General features: G+C 50.6%; 3 protein-coding genes across 6 annotated transcripts in view; 1 reads left to right on the top strand and 2 right to left on the bottom strand.

The window, feature by feature from the left end:
- Positions 1-49: 49 nt before the first annotated feature.
- On the bottom strand, positions 50-6,595 carry PREB (prolactin regulatory element binding). Its single transcript, XM_048515879.1, has 9 exons — positions 6,268-6,595; positions 5,199-5,406; positions 4,548-4,768; positions 4,281-4,361; positions 2,034-2,158; positions 1,782-1,955; positions 1,332-1,404; positions 726-876; positions 50-520 (listed from the first exon to the last, which is right to left on the bottom strand). The coding sequence occupies exons 1-9, from the start codon at positions 6,400-6,402 to the stop codon at positions 426-428; spliced, it is 1,263 nt and encodes a 420-aa protein (XP_048371836.1). The 5' UTR covers positions 6,403-6,595; the 3' UTR covers positions 50-425.
- A 57-nt stretch (positions 6,596-6,652) lies between these two features.
- On the top strand, positions 6,653-12,197 carry TCF23 (transcription factor 23). Of its 4 annotated transcripts, none has more exons than XM_048515972.1 (4): positions 6,653-6,752; positions 7,761-7,989; positions 10,528-10,797; positions 11,583-12,197. In XM_048515972.1, exons 2-4 carry the CDS (start codon positions 7,888-7,890, stop codon positions 11,706-11,708), a joined length of 498 nt encoding a protein of 165 aa, XP_048371929.1. In that variant the 5' UTR covers positions 6,653-6,752; positions 7,761-7,887; the 3' UTR covers positions 11,709-12,197. The 4 variants fall into 4 exon arrangements, with proteins under 4 accessions (XP_048371929.1, XP_048371946.1, XP_048371936.1 ...); XM_048515989.1 differs by having other exon boundaries at positions 6,689-6,773; positions 7,821-7,989; XM_048515979.1 differs by lacking the exon at positions 6,653-6,752 and adding an exon at positions 6,776-6,836 and having other exon boundaries at positions 7,821-7,989.
- Positions 12,198-17,249: 5,052 nt separating this feature from the next.
- SLC5A6 (solute carrier family 5 member 6) overlaps positions 17,250-19,884 on the bottom strand; it is a 28,501-nt gene continuing 25,866 nt past the window's right edge. Inside the window, exon 16 of the mRNA XM_048515856.1 lies at positions 17,250-18,530. Coding sequence (XP_048371813.1) covers positions 18,354-18,530 — 177 coding nt within the window. The 3' untranslated portion in view covers positions 17,250-18,353. The remainder of the gene's footprint in view (positions 18,531-19,884) is intronic.

Here is a 19,884-nt window from a genome sequence, read left to right as displayed (position 1 = left end):
AAAGGAAAGGAAGAGGCATCAGACAATCAGGGACAGCAGGGAGAAGAGATTTTGCTCCGTCATCCTATTTAATTACAGCTGCGAGGCTTTGTCCGTGGGATGGAACGGGACTTGCCCGCTCAGAGCAGTCAAGGCTGGAATGTTTCAATTGAACAGTCAAAAAACGGAGCGGAGGCGGGAATCCTCCTCCAGGGTATAAGACAAGAAGGAACAAAGTTCATGCCCAGGACTTGATCCAAACATGGTCCTGCCCCCCTTCCTCCAGGCAAGCAGCTCAGTCCAGCTCATCTGAGCACACGTTCAAGTGGAGTGCTCCATGCCCAGCTTTCTGAGTCACTCCAGCCTGTGAGCCCAGGAATGGGGTCAGCGTAGTCCCCGAGGGAGGCTAGAGCGGACTCCATGCTTCCTGTTGCGAACAAGGAGGACTAGAGGAAGCCTGGGAAGGCCAACTGTAGCAGTAGGATCGTGCCCACAAGCAGTCCAGCACACAAGAGCAGCACCAGCCACACCGGGAAACTCCCTGTGAAGAGACAGGAGTGTTTAAGTTGTGTGTGCTGAGCACATGTGTGTTACCCCACACTTCATTCAGAAACAAGGAGTGCTGCCCCACGTCCCACCTCCTAGAAAGACCCACTGCGAGAAGAGCTCACAGGAAGGCTGAGATCTCCAGCCTTGGCATTGGTACCCTTCAGCCCCAGCTTCCACCCTCCTACCCCGGGACGTACGCCGGCAGGGGATCCGGTGCAGACGGCAGCGGCTGTCCACGGCCACACTCAGCAGGGCCACCTCATTCTCCTTCAGCAGCTCAGGGGTTTCGGGCAGGAAGGCAACAGCAGTGACCACGATGCCATGGGCCTCCCGCACATAGTACAACCTCTGTGGGTGAAGACACAGGGTTTTTTTTTAGCAGAGGCTCAGCTAGACCTAGCGTACTTGAGCAGGGGCTTGACAACATTATCACTCCAGTGCCCTGGTGACCCCCCACCCCCGGAGGAAAAGGCATCAGATTGCCAGCCCTATGTTCAGTCCACAGGGACCATAGTCTGCCTGGTGGTTAATCCAGCCCCACGAAATAGTGCACGCAAATCCCGTGGCCCCACTCCAAAACACAGCCACCCTACGATCTAGCTCAGGGGTCTGCAACCTGCGGCTCCCCAGATGTTCATGGACTACAATTCCCATCCCAATTGGCCAAGCTGGCAGGGGCTGATGGGATTTGTAGTCCATAAACATCTGGAGAGCCACAGGTTGCAGACCCCTGATCTAGCTGTACAGATGCCTCCCTTCCCCTGATCTGGCTCAGTCTTGCACATGACCTGAAGACTCCATACCTGCAAGGAGAAGGAGACAAAGATGGCAACGGAGCCCGTCACAGTGCCCAGACCCAGGAACGTGCCACTGTCACTGCAAGAGACAGACACAATTGGTAGCTACAGAGCCAGGCAGACAGGTGCTGAAGTGGACTGGAATTGCTTTTTAATCTTGAAACGCACAAACAACTTCTAAGACAGCAGACCACCTTTCTTTAGTCACTGATTATACCTGGGATTGGGGAATGCGCCCAACAGAGGATGCGACTTGCAAGTTGGCCTGACTTCTCTCTTTTCAGAAATAAAATTCTATCACATGCCACCTACACGCAATTCCTTTCCTGGCCTCCTCCCAGCTTTCCAGAGGAGGGAGAGAGGGACATAAAAAAGAAGCCTGACCATTGGCTAGGGTAGAAATTAAATAAAAGTTCTTAAAAAGTAAAAGGAAGAAAACCTTCCAGGTGGGCCTACCTGACAGAGAGGCAGGAGATTACCTCGTTACCGCATGGCTGAGTAAGTAGGGGCAGGAAGCTGTGCCCATCCCACTTGGTAATGTAGCAAGGGGGTGGCCGGCGTTCCCGCTTGTAAGGGATCTGCACCGTGTACAGCCGCAATGCCTTGGCTTGGTCCTCCACTGTCCCAAACCTGTGCCAGGAAGAGAAGGCATCAGAGCAATTGATTTGCTTAAACATAAGCAAGCACGTGCAAGGCCCAGATCATTACCTGCAAGCCTGGTAGCGGTAGGCCTTATCTGGGATGCCCGGAAGGTTCTCGTTCCAGTGCAGCGCTGTCACCATCTGGTCCCGCTGCCACACGCAGCACTGGAAGTCCCGTCCCACTGTCACGATCTGCGGACCCACAAGAGGGCGGTGCTACATTCATCGCTAGGACACTCAACACCTGCCCTGCACAACCCCAGCCAGAGGGGGACAAAGGTCTCAACTGCTCCGCCTTTTTCTGCCTCTGAGTCATGACCAACTCAGAGCAACCCCACGAACTTCCACCTCATGGAGTTTTCAAGGTGAGAGATGAGCAGAGGTGGTTTGCAATTGCTTTCCACTGCACAGTCGCGCCAGTCTCTCTTGATGTCTCCCATCTCATCTAAGTGCCGACTCTTCTTAGCTTACAAGCTCTCATAAGAGCTGGCTAGTTTGGCCTGTTATGGAGATTTTTCTATCCATTAGATTATCTCTGAGGGAACAACCTACCAGAGGAATCCTCACCCCACCCCATGTCATCTTATACCGGAATGCCTAGCAATCAGATTCAACTGGTTGTGGTGGGTTTTCCAGGCTGTGTGGCCGTGGTCTGGTGGATCTTGTTCCTAATGTTTCACCTGCATCTGCGGAATCCAATGTGAATCACTCCCTGGACTGAAAAACCCCACCTGCAATACTATACTATCAACCACACTCTTGCATAGCAAGTTCCACACAAACACTTACTGATTGGTTCCCCACCCGAGGACATGACAATTTATACCCCATTAAAACATTCCCTTCTCACTGGATTCAGTGTGTAACAGACGTCCCTCTGTGATAAACCTCTGAGGATGACAGCCACAGATGCAGCCGAAACAAGATCCACCAGACCATGGCCACACAGCCCGGAAAACCCACCACAAGATTTGGAATATTTTTCCAGTTCTGAATGGTACATGCATTCAGCCTTTGTCTGCTTCAGGTACAGATCGAGACTGTTGGTGCCAGGCAAGGCAAAGCAGATTTTTTAATCCTTTAAAATAAGGGACTTCTGCTCTGAACACCTGGCTTGAGTAACAGCTAAATGCATCTCTATAAACATTCCAGAATATTAAATATACCTAGGACTAAAGACAGACTTTGTTTTGTTTTTTTTACAAAAATGTTCTTTGGTCTTTTTCCCCTCAAATGCTGAGGTGCTGTTCCCTGGCTGCAGAAAACCAAGATGCTCCACTCTGACCGAACAGATCCAGATTCAATATCCCAGTGACATTCTGAGAGCATCTGCCTGAGCCGAGGACATAAAGGCACACAGTCCCTACATGTTCTCGCAGGCATCTTTTGCCGTCAAAAGCACTGCTTTGGGTTAGAACCAGGCAACTCTCCTGAGGTTTTGACCATCTACACTAGCAGCTCCAACAATCAATTCTAATGGGCACTCAGGTTGCCAAAAGAGATTCATATAGCAGGGGGGGCAGCTCAAAGCACACAACTCCACGCAAATCTTGAGCACAGGCTTAGAGGTCTCATCAGATGCATATTTGGGCGGGGGTATGAAATGGTGCCTGAATGCACGCACACACACCCGCCCAGCCCCTGCCCCCAACCCAGCAGCTTCTACCAGTCTCCAATAGAGGTGGCGGGGTGCCGGCAGCCTGCTGCGAGCCTGCCAAAGTGCCCCTCGAAGTGCGCTTGCAGCAGGCTGCTACACCCCCGCGCCCCCAGGTGGGGAGGCTGGCAGAAGCCGGTGCTGGGAGCCTTTCATAAGCCTGCCGGGCGCCCCAAGTCGAGGGACACCTGGCAGGCCCGTGGCAGGCTTTGGTGTGTGGGAGGCGATTTTGTGCCCCCCATGTTACCTGCCTCCTGTCCCACTGGCAGGTACACCCCTGGGTCTCATGAATAACCATAAGATCCACAGAAACTCACGAACAAGAAGGGGTAGGGAGTAGTATTCCAGAAGTGGTGGGATGCAGGACATCAGCTATCCACACAGACAAGACAAACAATGAAGACTTGCTGACTACCCATATGTATACTGACCAGGAAATCTCTAGCATAAATTATTTCATGTTACATATGTCAATACATCACAGTTCACACTATTCTTCCCTGCCTAGGTGGCGGAGCAGAAGGACACTGTTGCTGTGACATGCCAAGGATAAGGCTGTGGGAAATCTAGCAACAAACCTCTCTCTTCACCGACAAATACAGCCTTTCATAGCAGGGACACGGTAGATAAATCTGGTCTTGGACAAGACAACACCCTCACCTTATTATCCGGACTGAGTGCTATGTCTTCAATCTCTCCCTTGTGAGCCTGGAACTCAAGAGTTTTCTTCATGCTGGGAAACTAGGGGACAGAGAGAAGAGGCATTTGCATTGCCCTCAGGAGGACTAATTTGGGGAAGAGAGGGAGAGCACTTCTTATGCTTTCACATATAAAGAGCCAGTGCCTAATTACAGCACGCTTTTAACCCTGTCCTCAGTTGCAGGCCATCTCTCCTGGCCCCCACCCCTGGACCAGAGTTGCTTGTACCTCCCAGACCCGCAGGAATCCATCCACACCACCAGTGGCCAGGAGGGTATGGTCATCACTGAAACACACGGCCTTCTGCAGGGCATCTGTGCTGGTATCTGTCTGGACACGGTGCAGAGTTTCCACAGTCACTTCAGTTGTCTCTTTGCACGTATCGCTGTTACTTCGCGGTCCACTGGGTAGGGGGCCCTTGCGCCTCCGGGGACCCTTCTCGTCACCACCTGCAGGCAGAATGAAATTGATAGACAACTCCAGGCACATCTGCCCTTTATCTGCCACAGATCACCTTGGTAGGCTTCTCAGCCCTGTTTCCTTGGCTTGCAGGAAACTGTTCAGACACCACTAAACTAAGTCAAGAGGGGCAGGCTGTCCTGACTCTATTTGCTAAGCAGAGCCCTGCACAGAGGAAATCTATAGGCCAACATTCCTATTCTGCAGATCTGCTAAAATCTGAACAAAATAGAGCATCTTCAGAAAACACTGAAGGTTGGTAATTAATCACTGTAGGTAATGTTTATTTCTGCATACTGTATATTTTAATGGACATTTTATACACAGGACTCTTCTCTTGACTCTTCCACCTGCCCTGGACTCTCTAGGTGGGATAGGTTACATAATCCCACCCCCTCAAAGTAACCACTAAGTCCTCACTTGCTTTATTGGCGGCAGAATCACCACTGCCCCCTTTCTGACTGGGTTTCTGCAGATGGAAATTCAGGATGTGGCAGTCGGCATCCTGTCCAGCAGCAATGACGTCCCCTGCCAACGCCATGGTCATGGTGGCTCGTGTCTCTGTGTCGTGCGCATGCAACAGTGAAGCAGACAGTTCGCCTCCTCTCCAGTCCAGTTGCAAGAAGTGCTGGGAAAGAGAGACGGAGAAGAGATTTGGATGAAGAGCCCACAACATGCATCAAAATCAATTCCATAATTGACTCCTTTGTATTTCCACAGATTTTGCCCCTGCCCCCCATCATAACGGAGGAGTTGTTCCACACAATTGCCAGTCCCCCTTCTCCCCACCACTGTGATACCGTCCCAGCATCCTGTCTCTGGTCCTTGAAACTAGGAGGACAGCAGCAGGAAATCCACAAGCCAATGGTCCTTTGGGGGAACAGCAGCTCCAGAGCACCCCAGTCAGACTCTCCCACATTGCACAGGGCAACCTTTCCCTTTTTGCTGGCCTGATGCAGTACCTCATTCCAGAGCACTAACTAGCAAAGTAACTGCTGTAGCACACCAATTCCGGGTAGCTGTGTTAGTCTGTAGCAGCAAAACAAAATAGGACTCAGAAAATCTGTTCCTGCATCATGGGTCACTTCATCAGATGCATGAAGTGCCCACCTGCACATCCTCTTTGGACATCTGCACCTGATAAAGTGTCTGTTAACACACGAAAGGTAGGCTGGAATAAATGCTTTGTCCCTGAAGTACTGCTGGACTCTGTTTGCTTTCTCCAGAAAGCGCCAGGTAAATGCGGCGCAATGTGTCCGTTCAGTGGGCAGAAACCAGTTACACCTAGAGGTGGCCAAACCTTGTACCCGAGCAAGAGTTCCACCTGTCTCAAGACACAGTGACACTGCTTCTGCCCGATGGCCAGATGATGGGCACAGAACTGGCATTCTCTATGCCAGTCCGTGCCAAGTTATCACGGGCACGTTGACAGGTGCAGACCCGGACCGACGCCAGGCGATGGGCGCAGCAGCTCCCTCCCTCTGCTTACCAGGCCATTCTTGATGCCGGTCTTGGCAGCTCCGCCGCCACCCGCGATCAGAACCAGGCCAGCCTCTCGATGGACGCGCAGGGCGTAGAGGGGGAAGGGAGCCCGGTAGAGCTCCGGGGGCCGCCGGGGGGCCATGGCCGTGGCGACAGAGGGGCCAAAGGTCAGCTCATGCCAACCCTAGGGAAACCTTCCCCTCACTTAACCCTCCCTCCGACACGACCTTTGACCTCTTCCTCGCCCGCCCCGACGTCCTCCCCTCCCCTTCCTCCTTAGTTTCAGTCCGTTCCCGGTAGCCGCAGCACTCAGTCCCCTACTGGGCATGCGTAAACTTCGCAATCTTCCGCACAGCGCAAGCACGGACTTCTCGGTACACGTCAGCATAGAAGCTCAGCCGGCCGGCGCGCCGTGCCTCGCATCACGTGATCATCTCACGGGCTTCACATACTTATACGCGCCATCTTTCTGAAGGGCGGAAGCTGGACAGGGTAGACACTTTGAAAGAGCAGGTAGACGAGGGCAAACGACTGTGCCCGATGGATAGGCTTATGCACGTTTATGCTGACTTGATTGTGCGTATGTGTGTAGAATTTGCCTAAATACTGTGTGCTCTCTAGCAGACTCCATCAGGAACTACGTTCCCACATCTGACAAAAGGATCTTTGACTCTCAAAAGCTTATGTTGCAAACATGTTGTTGGTTTCTAAGGTGCTATTGTGTGCCACACACGTGTGTGCCATTGAAATCATAGAAACTTCAGTTGGTCACAGATGAGGTAACCTTGGTATTGTCAGGGCTGGATATCAGGATGAAATCATCGCTATAGTGTAAGATCCGCAGGGGATGCATACTTGCTTCCAAGTACAATTTAGTGTGCTGGTTCTTGCCTTCAAGGCCTAAATGGCGTGAGTGGGCAGGATATCCAAAGTAATGTCCCCTCCCATAAGTCCATCCTGCCAGTTAGGAGAACCTTTACAAGGCCAGATCTCCGTGCCCAACCTGCAGATGTGGTGTATAGGTTTTTTTCAGTCATGATATCCTTGCCTTTGGAAGATTTGCACCACCACCACACCCACATCCACATGCAATGAACATGCAACCCCAACTTTAGTGTCCTTTAAGTACAAGGTACCTTTCCCATTAACTGAAGTGTTGCATATTTAAATTGTTTTTAACGCTCCGCTTTTAGGCTGAGGTATTTTATGGATATCATTTCAGAACCTTTAATTTTTTTTGTGGCTTGCTTTAGTAATTATAATTTTACAGTTATTATTTTAATGATGTTATTGCATCTGGTTTAACTTTTTGAACTATCTTGAGCAGGACTTTGGAGAAGTGGCATGTCACTTTTCTAGATAAAAAACGTTAACTAATGATAGGGTATGCCAAATAGCACACCCTATTTGGCTCAGATTGGAAAAGGGCTACCACAGAGCTGGCTAATTGCATGCCTGGTCTTCTTTAAAGTTTTTATAGCACTATTAATTGTCTTCTAGGTGATGTATGCATCCTCTGAGAAACACAGCTCATCTCCAGAATGCTTTGTTTTGTGCTAGGTAACCGACTATTCAATCCTAAAAATGCTTTCCTGGGAGTAAGCCCTGGTGAACAGACCTGCTTCAGATGGCACTGAAGAGTGGCCAAGGAATAATAGGATGGATTCAGGATGCCTCCAGTGAAAGTGGAATCACAGCTAAGGAAGTTCATGGAGCATTTCTTTCCTGGGTCAGAATCAAGAAAAGTATTCTCTTTCTGTTTGATCCCCATGGGAAGTCTACAAACATGGCAGGAAGCCACCCCAACCTCTCCGGCAACTGGTATTCAGAGATGCACTGCCTTTTAGTTTGGAAGCTCCATTTGTGGTGAATAGCTGAGGATGGGCTTCATCTCCCTGAAAAGGCCTTGTTAAAAATGTGGGCCTTGAAGTGGAGAACGAAGTGGCTTGACAAGGGTGTTGCAGTGGTTCTCAACCTTCCTAATGTCGCGACCCTTTAATACAGTTCCTCATGTTGTGGTGACCCCCAACCCTAACATTTATCCATTTTACAGATGGAGAACACTGATGCAGAGAGTCTTAGGCGACCCCTGTGAAAGGGTCGTTGGACCCCCAAAGGGGTCCCAACCACCAGTTTGAGAACCACTGGTGTAAGGGAAGAGGGGTGGCACACTTTGGAAGAACACAAGGAGAGAACAGCGGGAGAAAGTGTCTGATTGAGAAGAACAACGTCATGGGAAGATGAGAAGTATATTGTCAAGGTGCAGAGGTGGAACATTTAGTTTGGAGCACAGTACAAAGTCTTCTACCCATAGTGGGATTCAGCAGGTTCGCACCACTTCGGCAGAACCAGTTGTTAAAAAGGTGCTTGTAAACAATCAGTTGTTAAATTATTTGAATCCCACCACTGCTTCTACCTATCCTGTCCATTTTATACATGACTTCCAGGCTGATCCATTAAGCTGTGGCTTAAAAAAAAAGTAGATGGGAATATTTTGCCATCCTCCCCAAATGGTGAAGGTGATGGACAAATTACGGGAAAGTTGGATTGCCCTATCAAAATGAAGGCAACAGATCTTTCCCCCAGGGAGGCGGCTCCTGGCTGCAGATTAAGCAGGAGCCCTGCCTTGAAGCACAAGTTTAGGTTCATTGTCAGGCATTTCTAGCTAAAAGATTTTGGTAGCAGGGCTGAGGATAGAACCTGTCAGAGTGGACCATTCTAGGCTACATGGGCTAGTAGTCTAACTTTAAGGGTAGCCTCTGGAGTGATGCCAAGATTTGGGTCCTCTATGTGCCATTTGGCAGGGAAGACCCACAGGTAGATCAGTGGTTCTCAACCTGTGGGTCAGGACCCCTTTGGGGGTCAAACGACCCTTTCACAGGGGTCATCTAGGACTCTCTGCATCAGTGTTCTCCATCTGTAAAATGGACAAATGTTAGGGTTGGGGGTCACCACAATATGAGGAACTGTATTAAAGGGTCGCGGCATTAGGAAGGTTGAGAACCACTGAGGTAGATAGAATATAATGTAACTAAGCCCCTGTTTAGTAGGCTAACAGGACACAGGGAAGGGCTGTGGCTCAGTGATAGAGTCTGCTCGGCGTGCAGAAGGTCCCAGGTTCAGTTCCTAGCATCTCCAGTTAAAAGGAATCAGGCACTGGGTGATGTGCAAGACCTGAAACCCCAGAGAGCTGCTGGCCAGTCTTTGTAGACAATACTGACTCTGATGGGCCAAGGGTATACTCAGTATAAGGCAGCTTCATGCATTGTGTCATTTTCTTCTCAGCGCTGATTCCTAGTCCTTTGGGGGTTCTGCCTGATGAGAGGATCCGAGGTGGAGCTGGCCAAGCTTTCCCAGAACAACAGGGGGGCTGGGCTGGTGTTTGGACCTCCCAGGAAAACTGTGCACTGCATGGGGGGTTGGGAGGCAAGGCAGGCTCCCAGGGAATCCACCAGGAGTCAGCATCTCTCTCTGCAACAGCACAGTGGTAACTACAACTTCTGCCCTTCCTGGAAACCGCCAGCTGATGAGGTACACTGGGTGCCTTTTGGCCTCTGTACCAGTAGCAAGAGGGATGTTTGAGTTCAAGGAGGTGGGCGCTGCTCAACAACTACTCACGCTGGACACCGGGACCCTTAAACCAACTAATCTCCCACATTGTGGGAGTTGCAAAGACATCCAAAGGAAGACGTGGTCTTCCTTTGGCACTAGGAGGATGGGACGAGCGGAACGGAGCAGGGGCCAGAGGAAAACCGGCAGAAGAGAGACCCTGCTGCCCAGCGATGGACCACAGATCTCAGCCACAAAAGGGGTAATGAATGAAACACACTTGGGGGGGAATAGCAGGAGATGCTTCACAGTACGAGGTTGGTGGGTGTGCTGACAGTGCAATCCCGAGCAGAGTGACACCCTTCTAAGCACATGGACCTCAGAGGGCTTAGAAGGGTGTCACTCTGTTAAGGACTGCACTGTTAGCTTCTTAGTATTGTGGGATTCAGACTATCTGGAACTGTGAAATCTTGTAGGTGCTTTCTGAACTGGGCTTAAATAGTTGCACTTATTGAAGAGACAGGACAGCAGAGGATGAAGCTGCCTGGAGCATTTGAGGAACCAGGGCAGATTGCGGAGATGGGGTAGAGCCAAGCTGCTCCAGTTCTTGGGGAAACTTTAAGCAGAGGGTGGGAGGGGAAGCTGGCAATTCTAAGCAGCTGGGCTGGAGGCAAGTCCACTTGTCCGTGTCTCTCAAGCGGCTGCTTCCTCCACGCAGGGCCGGAGGCGTGCTGCTCTTGCCCTCGGAGCTGCCGAGAAGGTGCAGTGCCCGGTGAATGCTGCTCGGGAGCGAAGCCGTGTGCGGACTCTCCATCAGGCATTCTTGGCGCTGCAAGCGGCACTGCCCACGGTCCCACCTGACACCAAGCTCTCCAAGTTAGACGTGCTTCTCCTGGCAACCAGCTACATTGCCCACCTGAGCCGGACCCTTGAGCAAGGCCTCCCCGGACCCAGGATAGCGCCAACAGTCTTCTTGCACCCTCTAAAGGTACTGGATGCTGCTGAACTCCCATGAGGGGGATTGGTTAGGCATCAATAGTAGGGTTGCCAGCTCTAAGTGGGGAAATACTTGAAGATTTGGGGGTGGAGCCTGAGGACAGTATTGTTTGGGAAGGGACTTCAATGAGGTCGAATGCCATAGAGTCCACCTTCCGAAGTGGCCACTTTCTCCAGGTAAACTGATCTCTGGAGAGGAGATGTGATCCCCAGAGATTTGCAGCCACCACCTGGAGGTTGGCATCCCTAATCATTAGGGGAAAGCTACTGCTAGGTAACACCTCACTGTCACTTTTCCCTGGTTACCTCTTAGTCTGTACTGCCGTGGAGTGGTAGCAAAATGAATGGATAGAGGGATGGTCTAGGCTAGCCTGATCTCAGCAGATCCCAGAAGCTAAGCAGGGTCAGCCTTGTTTGCTATTTGGAGGGGAGACCACCAAGGAATCCAGAGTCATTAGGCAGAGGTGGGCAATAGCAGACCACCTCTGAACTGTCTGGCCTTGAAAATCCCATGAAGGGTTACTGTACATCAGCTGCAGCTTGAAAGCATAGAAAGGGGGAATGGTGGAGCCAGGTTGGGGGGCGGTAGAAGAAATGCAGGGCTGGGGACCTCTGCATGGCAGCCCCCGTTTCCTTTGGGTGAGGTGCTGCTGAATGCCACAGCTCCGGAAGCCCCTATAGTAGCCCACTTGTGTTTTATCAAAGAGCAAAAACCTTTGAAGACACAGAGGGCTTGGGAATTCCATCCTTAATATTTCCCCTCTTCTTCTGTTGCAGAAATGGCCCATGAGGTCCTGCCTCTATGCCAGTTCCTGGACCGGAGGCATCCCCACACCCACTCCCTTTGCTGTCTTTAGTGGGTGGCCCCAGCCAAGACTTGAGGCAAGAGGAGCAACTCTGTGACCCCAACAGTACCTCCCTCTGTAAACTGCACCATTGGGGCTTTTGATGGTGATTGTTGTTTCTCTTCACCCTGTGGCAGGACTCTCGCTACACAAGGAAATCTACAGGCCTTTCCTTGCCCTCTTCTTCCCCTCACCTGCTTGCCAGCTTCAGAGAGAGAGACCTCGCCTGCTTGCTTTGTGCCAGGTTTCCACCCCTAAGTTCTAGCTGCCCACCACTTTAATGGGGAAGAGGGGTTGAACAGCCCTTCAGGGTTTACTGTCTCCATAGCTTAGTCACAAGACCTAGTTTTGTTTTCCCAATTAAATGGGGAGTAGTTAGATCACTGATGCTTCCGTGGCTACTAATCACACTGGCTTCTAACCATGATAGATACCTCCTGCATCTAGTATGCCTGTATAAATCAGTTGTTGGGGAGCACGGGAAGAAGGCTCTGTGGCGTGGTGTAGTGGTTAAGAGCAGGTGCACTCCAAGCTGGACAACCAGGTTTGATTCCCGGCTCTGCCACTTGAGCTGTGGAGTCTTATCTGGTAAACTAGATTAGCTTGTGTATGTCAACACATGCCAGCTGGGTGACCTTGGGCTAGTCACAGTTCTTTGGAGCTCTCTCAGCCCCGCCTACCTTGCAGGGTGTTTGTTGTGAGGGGGGAAAGGAAAGGAGATTGTAAGCCCATTTTGAGTCTCCTTACAGGCGAGAAAGGGGGGTTATAAACCCTCTTCCTCCTCCTCCTGCTTGTGGCTTTCCTAGAGGGCAGCTGGTTGGCCCCTGTGTGCACAAAATGCTGCACTAGATAGTCCTTTAGTCTGATCAAGCATGGCTCTTCTTATGTTCTTATGGTCATTATTACTCTCCACAGCATTTTCAGTTTTCCAAATGGATGATAGCAACAAATGTTATACCTGACAGTAGCGTTTTATGTAACAGCCACCCCTATATTTTTTGCTTATTTCCCTCATTTCCCTCCTCCTCACTTTCTCATTGGAAACATGGATTTTTGAAGCTGAAAATTGACTGTTTGAATTATATTGGGACATGCAGTTTTGCCTTCACAGAAGAGAAATTCACAATATGTTTTCCGTTTGCAGTGGGTGGTGCTCTTGTGTGAAGATCGATTCATAAACATTGTAAACAAAGAGCACTCTTTCCTCCCAGTACTTCTCTAACAAGGTTCTGTGAGCATGCCCAGAGTGCCCTAAAAAGAATAAGGAAGTAGATTTTCCACGTCTGAATGTCCAGGGAGTCTAGGCAGTTCTAGGGCCGGCCCAGCACTTGAACCTGTGGGGTAAGGTAACATGGGGTGAGAAAGTCTTTCTTTCTGTGGCAACTGATGGATGCTTGGGTCGGCAGGTAGGAAGTTTCAGCAGCTCTCCCCACAGCCAGCCACTCCCCCCCCCCCACAAATATAGGGGAAAGACTGCAGCTGCAACTGTTTTCTGGGAAAGAGGCCGGGGCCAAGGCTGAGCTCATAAATCCATCCTGGGCCTGAACTGGAGCCTGTACTAAGGAGCACATTAATGAGCCAGTCTCCTGCCTCCCTCTTTCAGGTGCTGGCAGGGAGACATCAGAGGAGGCGGGGGAGAGTCACCCCAGCCCTGTGTACTGCTAGCTTTCTTTCCCCACAGATCTCAAGACTATTTTTAGGGGCTACTTGACCTGTTACATTCTCAAGAAAACTTGGCCAACAAATTCCTAAGCAGCTGGGCTACCCATGGGTCAAGGCTGTCCAGAGTTGTTGCCTGGGAGATGCAGGAAGGCCACGAGACAGAGGAATCTCAGACCAGCGGGGGAAGTATGGAATCTGGGCTTACACTCAATCTTTCAAGGGGAGTGTAGCCCCATCCCAAATGAGGAGAGTCCCCATTTCCATGCCAGCACTGGTCCTCACCCTGAGCACATCTGCTCGTCTAAGTCTAAGCTTCAGTTTACCTCATCCAACCCTTCACCATTTCCAGATAGCAGTTTAACACAAGAGATGCTTATACATAGGTCTGTGAATGTGTGTTTGCCTTAGTTAAATGGTAGGAGTAACCCAGAACATCTTTTACCAGCTGAGATTGCGTCTTCAGTTGCATCCATTCTTAGAGAAACCTGACCCACCTGTATACTTCCACAAGGTTTTGCTCCAGAACTATGTCCATACTTCACCATAGAATATATAAAGGGATCAGTGGGAAGCAGGTACCTTCTGAGCATTTGCAGAATGCCTTTTCCTACTTCAGGCCCACAGGTGTCTTGAAACCAAGACTTTTCTCCTTTGTGCCAACTGTACTATCCAGGAGAGGGGCTGTGGCACAGTGGGAAAGTCTCTGCTTTGCCCCCAAAAGGTCCCAGGTTCAGTCCCCAGAGTATGTCATGTGAAAGACATCAGAGGCCCTAGAGAAGTGTGACCAGGCTGAGTAGACAGTATTGATCTTGATGGACCATGGTGTTCATGTGTGATCCATGTATAAAAGCAAATGGTGCATGCCAACAGAAATGGGTGTGAATGGTGTACTTTTCTTTCATAAGGACTAGATCTAACTTTTTAGCTTTAAAAGGGGCTTGGACAGATTTATGGAGAAGTCGATCTATGGCTACCAACCTTGATCCTCCTTGATCTGAGATTGCAAATGCCTTAGCAGACCAGGTGCTCAGGAGCAACAGCTGCAGCAGCAGAAGGCCATTGCTTTCACATCCTGCATGTGAGCTCCCAAAGGCACCTGGTGGGCCACTGCGAGTAGCAGAGTGCTGGACTAGATGGACTCTGGTCTGATCCATCAGGCTCTTTCTTATGTTCTTAACACTTGGTTCTAAGACTTAACACTTGGTTCTAAGAAAGCACCCAAGTAGTGGAAATGATAGCCTGATAGGCTTTGTGAAGATCGAGGTCAAGCCAGAAGCTGGAGGTTGGAAGGAGGGAGGAAATCTGCAGGCCAGCAGCTTCAAGTATCAGCTCTTGGTTCAAAGGAAATGTGAAGATGCTATGAAACAGGCAGCCTGCCTCCTCCAAAAAAGGTAACAGGACACTTGCATACAAAAGCAAAAGAGATTGCAGGCACTGGGAGAGGGGACATCCCAGGACTGGAACTTATTTCCAAGATGACCTGTGTTCCCCTGTGATTTCTAAAGAATGCCACAAATGTGCCATGGAATTATTTCAGATGCCAGAGTGATACTCTTCTAACTGCATTGATTTCAATGGTCTCCGAAGTGTGTGAGTCTGCTTAGGAAGGCAGTTTATGTGCCCTGGTTGAATAGCAAGGGACACACGGAGTCGTGCTTCACATCTGCACTGCTTTCCCCTGGGAACTTACCAAGGTCTGAGCAATTTTTGGGAAGTATTCTAAGTACACCTCACACAGATGAGTTTTGAGAATCACAGCTCAGGTACAGAGAGAGTTGCCTTCTGTTGCTACTATTTTTGTATCCATTTCACTGTTTTTTGGATAAGTTCCTTGCATTGCTATTTGGAGTCCAAAGGATGAGGTGAGTTGTGGACAAAATGGTTTGCTAAGCAGGAAGGGGGCTTGTGGGTGGGGGAATCCGCTGTGGCTTCCACTCTCTACCAGGCTGGAGTGATGGGAGGTTGTAGAAGCCTTTGGAGAAACACAGTAGGCTGCAGTTTCTCAGCAGAGTCCTTCACAAAAACATTCAGGGCTGCACTGACCCCCTTCTTGAAGTTGCTAGAGTTTAGACGTAGCAAGACTGTAAACCGACATCCTTGACTCTCCAAAGCGATTAAAGCAGTGAACCTTGCACCTTGGCATGCCTGGCCAAAACCGTGGCTGAGCAGCTGTAGTTGTTGCATTAACCCTTTTTAGTTTCTGTCCTGGTCACAGGAGTGTGGCACAGCTTTGTGAGAAGGGGAATGAATAAATGAATAAATAAAACAGCTGTTGCTGGAGACTATGGGGGTGCCCTTGTAGACAACTCCCAACCCAGCATCATCCTAGCCCCATAGCTCCATTAAGGAGTACAGAAGGATCAGGAACCAATCCTGGATTCCAAAAAGGTGGGGAAGTAACTCTGAGATCAGGCTCTGCAATCCTGTTCTTTTCCAGAACTTGTGCTCAGAGGGCAGAGGGGACAGAAGGAAGATGACAACCAAGTCCTACCCACTTCAAGCCCAATAGGCCTGAGAATGAAAACAAGAAACATAAAGCGTTCCTCAGGGCCAGGGTCAACATACCCTGAGGTGGGGCAGCTGCTGGGGCCTACTGCCGTTCACCCTCCACCCATGTATCTCCTTGGCCAGCTGACTGCATGCCCTTCCCCACCTGTTTGCTTGAAGTGATCTGCTACCCATACTCCCAGCTGCCCCACTTCATTGGGGAAAGGCATGCATGCATTAGCCAGTGCATGCAGCTTGGAGTGTAGCGTCTCCACTGAGCAGTGGAGATGCTGAACTCCCAAGCTGCATGCACTGGCTAATGCGGTTGAGGGAAAACGTGGGCAGGTAGTGAGCATGGGCAGTGGGAAGGCTTACACATGGCAGAAGGTTGAACATGCAGGTGGAAGAGCACAGGTGGGAGGTGGAAAGTTATGAATGGGGACTGTTGGTGGGCAGAGGGGGCCTCTGGGCACTTTCTGCCTAGAGCCCCTCAAAACCTGAAAATAGCCCTGACATTATTTGTTTTGTCATATTCTTTCATCATACCAATTACTGGTCTGTTTCCTTCCACTCCAATTAGCAAAATTTGAAACCTTTATCCACCCCAAGAAGCCTTCCTCCAACTTAAGTGGCTGTAGTATATATCTTTATGAAAACAAACTTATAAACCTCTCTCTATATATATTTATAACTACCTAAAAATACGTACAAGAGGGCACCCTAACAACAAAATTCCCTCTTGTGTTATTATCACCTATCCAAGGGGAATCCGCTTCCTATAGGTGAAAGGATTTTCGAAAACTGATACTGACGCAGCAGGGGACATAAAGCTCCACTAGGGTCCATCAACCTTAAACTAGGGTCCATCAACTAGGTCCATCAACATAAAGCTCAACTAGGTTGCCATCAACCTTAGGCCTGGCAGAATATCCCCGTCTTGATGGCCCTGGGGAATTGAGCTAAGAGGGGCAGAGGTTAAGAGCAGGTGTACTCTAATCTGGAGGAACTGGGTTTGATTCCCCGCTCTACTGCTTGAGCTGTGGAGGCTCATCTGGGGAATTCATATTAGCCTGTACATTCCAACACACGCCAGCTGGGTGACCTTGAGCTAGTCACAGTTCTTCTGAGCTCTATCAACCCCACCTACCTCACAGGGTGTTTGTTGTGAGGGGGGAAGGGAAAGGAGTTTGTAAGCCCCTTTGAGTCGCCTCACAGGCAAGAAAGTAGGGATATAAATCCAACTTTTCTCCTTCTTCTAAGATCCACAGGACCCAGGTCTCATTCGATAGTGATTCCCACCAGGCTGGGGTCAGGGTCGAAAAAGCCCAGACTTTGGTCAAGATTGCTTTGTCAGCGGTACAACCATGGAAAGAGGATGATGCCAGGGTCAAGATGACATGATCCCTGGCAGGAATCCACTTTCTCCTCCCCATACACCTGAAACCAAAAGAACCAAACATAATATTTTTTTATTAGCAGCAAAAATTGTTGCTGAGTATCAGAGAGACAAAAAACATGGTCCAGGAAGTATTCACACCTTTTCATGGACAGGGAGTACACGGTACAAAAACAGAGAATGAGGAGAAAGGTCTAGCATTCGGTCCCACTCTCAACCCTGTCCCTGCCAAGACAATACAATAGGGGGGAAAACAGGAATTACCTTTAGATGGACCAAACTGCATGAGATTTGGCTATGAGTCAAGCTGGGGTTCTCCTGACCCAGCTTGTATTCCAGACAGAGGCATTTTCCAGGCTGACATATCCCTGGGGGCATAATTTGCCTTCTTGAAAGGCTGCATATGAACCGAACGCAGGAGAACCTGGACCCAACTCACGGCTGAACATCTTCTGTGGCTTGACCCTAGGTGACAAGAGCCACTCAGGAAGCAGGAATGTTTCCCAGAGCGCAACCCACCCTCCTCCCTGAGGAGTTTGGAACTGAACCAGGCAATCCGAGGACACTACGTATGGATTATTGAACACTTGATTCTGCACCCTATCACAGCAGTACTTGCTGCAGGTGACAAAAGCGGAATGAAACTGTAGCCCCCATTGGCTGATCCACTGCAAGGTTGCTGAACTGGCGGCAGCAGCAGCAGCAGGGTGACCCCCACCACAAGACCAAGTAACTTCTTTGGCAAGGCCCGCCCTCCTCCAGATGAGTGAGTGGGAGACATGTACGTACTGAGAGCTGGGTGTGGAAGAAGAGGCACCTCAAAGCCACGGAGAGTCCTGCTGTGGCCTTTTGTGCTTTGGAATTTGGGGGGTGGGCAGTGTGCACACATCTCCCCAAGGTACATTCACAATACAATACCAGAAGCAGCACTGAACTTTGGAAGGGAATGTACCACAGTCAGGTCAGGTGAACGTGGCCCCAAGGCCACTTGGCACGGCACGACAGGAGATTTACGTCCAGCACACAATAAGCCTTGATGGAAATCAGGAGGCACCAGGAGCACCTCTTGTGCAAGCAGCCCCTCCCCGGGGGGCTCCCATCCGAGGAGAGAACCAATCCCCGCCGATATTCACTACCAGGCTCTTCGCTCTGCCCAGGTCAGAGGGCCGTCTCCTGCATGATGTAGGTGTGAGCCCCATCTGCCCGGGGAAATCCTTCACCCGTTTCTACTTCCTCCGTGTCATTCCCTGGGGGCAGGCCTTCTGGCAGTCCATTCGGCAGCCCATTGCTGGTTTTCTCCAAGGCTAAAGATGCTGGGTCTGAGCAGCTTCCATCCTAACAAGACAGCCAGAGGCAGCAAGTCAGCCACTGTCCTCTCCAGTTCGTTCTGGTACACACACACACACACACCCCATTCCCGGTTGACCTCCAAAGCGGCTCATCAGCATCCTGGTCCCTTAGATGCTTTTTCCAGCACCATACGCACTAGTCCTAACCAGACCATGCCAGCTGGTCACATGGGGGGGGGGCAGAGAATCGCCCCCACATCCTCCCCTTGGCCCGGCCCTGCCGCTGCTTCAGCCGGCAGAGACTCTGCTGGCTGAAGGAGCAGCCTGGCTGGGCTGCCACTGGGCACCCCTTGGCCCAGCCCCACCAGGCTGTTCAAAGGGCGGCCCGCAGCAGGCTCCCACCGGCTAAGGTAAATGGGGCAGGTTGGGGTGGGGGCGCCTTTCCGCCCAGGCGCCTTTCCCCCCACCCCCTGCAATGCCTCTGGTCCTAACAGATGGCTGAGCTTCCCTGACGTTTTCCATTCAGCCCCTTTCAAAACCCAAAGTTATTGTCCTTAATAGCCTTAAACTGCAGGCCAAACTCCCCATCCTTTGGGCAAGGCTAAACACAGTCTTCCCTACGCCTGAACTTTGCAGCTGTGAATCCTGGCTCAAAGCCTTTCCCAATCCAAATGCTTTGGGAATTGAAGATGTCAGGCAACACTGCAGCTGCTGCTCCTTTCAGTTAATATTTACTGGTCTATAGCACTAATGGCGCACATCAGGCCTTGCACAGCTGTGGAGGAATGCCAACCGAGTCTCAAGCCAGGCAGCTTGCAGTTGTCTGGGATAAAGCAAGAAGCCAGGGATTGAGAAGGCTGGGAAGTCAGGAGGCAGATCACAGCCCGGCATGGCTCAGGCATGGATTTGCTGCAGGAGTGGAGATTAAGGAGGGGAAAAAGTTCAGCAAGCAGTGAAAGAAGGTTTCTTTTGCTCCACATTCAGAAAGCAGAATTGGGGAAGGGGTGCCAGGAGTTCAAGTGCTGGCTGAACGGGGGTGCCAGAAAGAATATGAAGGAGAAAAGAAAGAGAGGAGATTTGTCCAGAGCACCGAGGGAGAAGCCAGTAGAGAGAAGGACCTGTTACCTGACACAGGGGTCCTGCACAAGACTCAGCCGAGCACACTGTGCTGGACTGGGCATGCAGAGTAATCGAAGAACACACCCTGGACTGGGGGCGGTGGGGGTGGAAGGCACAGTACAGAAAGACCCAGTGAGTGACAGCCGTGACTTGGCAGTGCTGACCCAACTCCAAGGGCCACAAATTGAAAAACAGGGACTAGAAGCTTGAGGCAGACATGGAGCATGACAGAGAAGGAATGGAAAGGTTCCAGGAGAACCACAATGCTTCTCTCCTTCTGT

The sequence above is a fragment of the Sphaerodactylus townsendi genome, linkage group LG01 (genome assembly GCF_021028975.2).
Source record: "Sphaerodactylus townsendi isolate TG3544 linkage group LG01, MPM_Stown_v2.3, whole genome shotgun sequence".
Taxonomy (NCBI): domain Eukaryota; kingdom Metazoa; phylum Chordata; class Lepidosauria; order Squamata; family Sphaerodactylidae; genus Sphaerodactylus; species Sphaerodactylus townsendi.
The sequence above is the reverse complement of the archived record's forward strand: the minus strand, read 5'-3'. Positions and strand labels throughout refer to the sequence as shown.

Coding starts and splice junctions, on each gene's coding strand:
- PREB (XM_048515879.1), bottom strand. CDS start 6,402: ATGGCCCCCCGGCGGCCCCCGGAGCTCTACCGGGCTCCCTTCCCCCTC. Junction 2,159..4,280: donor CACTCAGTCCGGATAATAAG/GTGAGGGTGTTG, acceptor GTGGGTCCGCAG/ATCGTGACAGTGGGACGGGA. Junction 1,405..1,781: donor ATCTCCTGCCTCTCTGTCAG/GTAGGCCCACCT, acceptor TGTCTCTTGCAG/TGACAGTGGCACGTTCCTGG.
- TCF23 (XM_048515964.1), top strand. CDS start 9,787: ATGAGGTACACTGGGTGCCTTTTGGCCTCTGTACCAGTAGCAAGAGGG. Junction 10,072..10,527: donor AGATCTCAGCCACAAAAGGG/GTAATGAATGAA, acceptor TCCTCCACGCAG/GGCCGGAGGCGTGCTGCTCT. Junction 10,798..11,582: donor TCTTCTTGCACCCTCTAAAG/GTACTGGATGCT, acceptor CTTCTGTTGCAG/AAATGGCCCATGAGGTCCTG.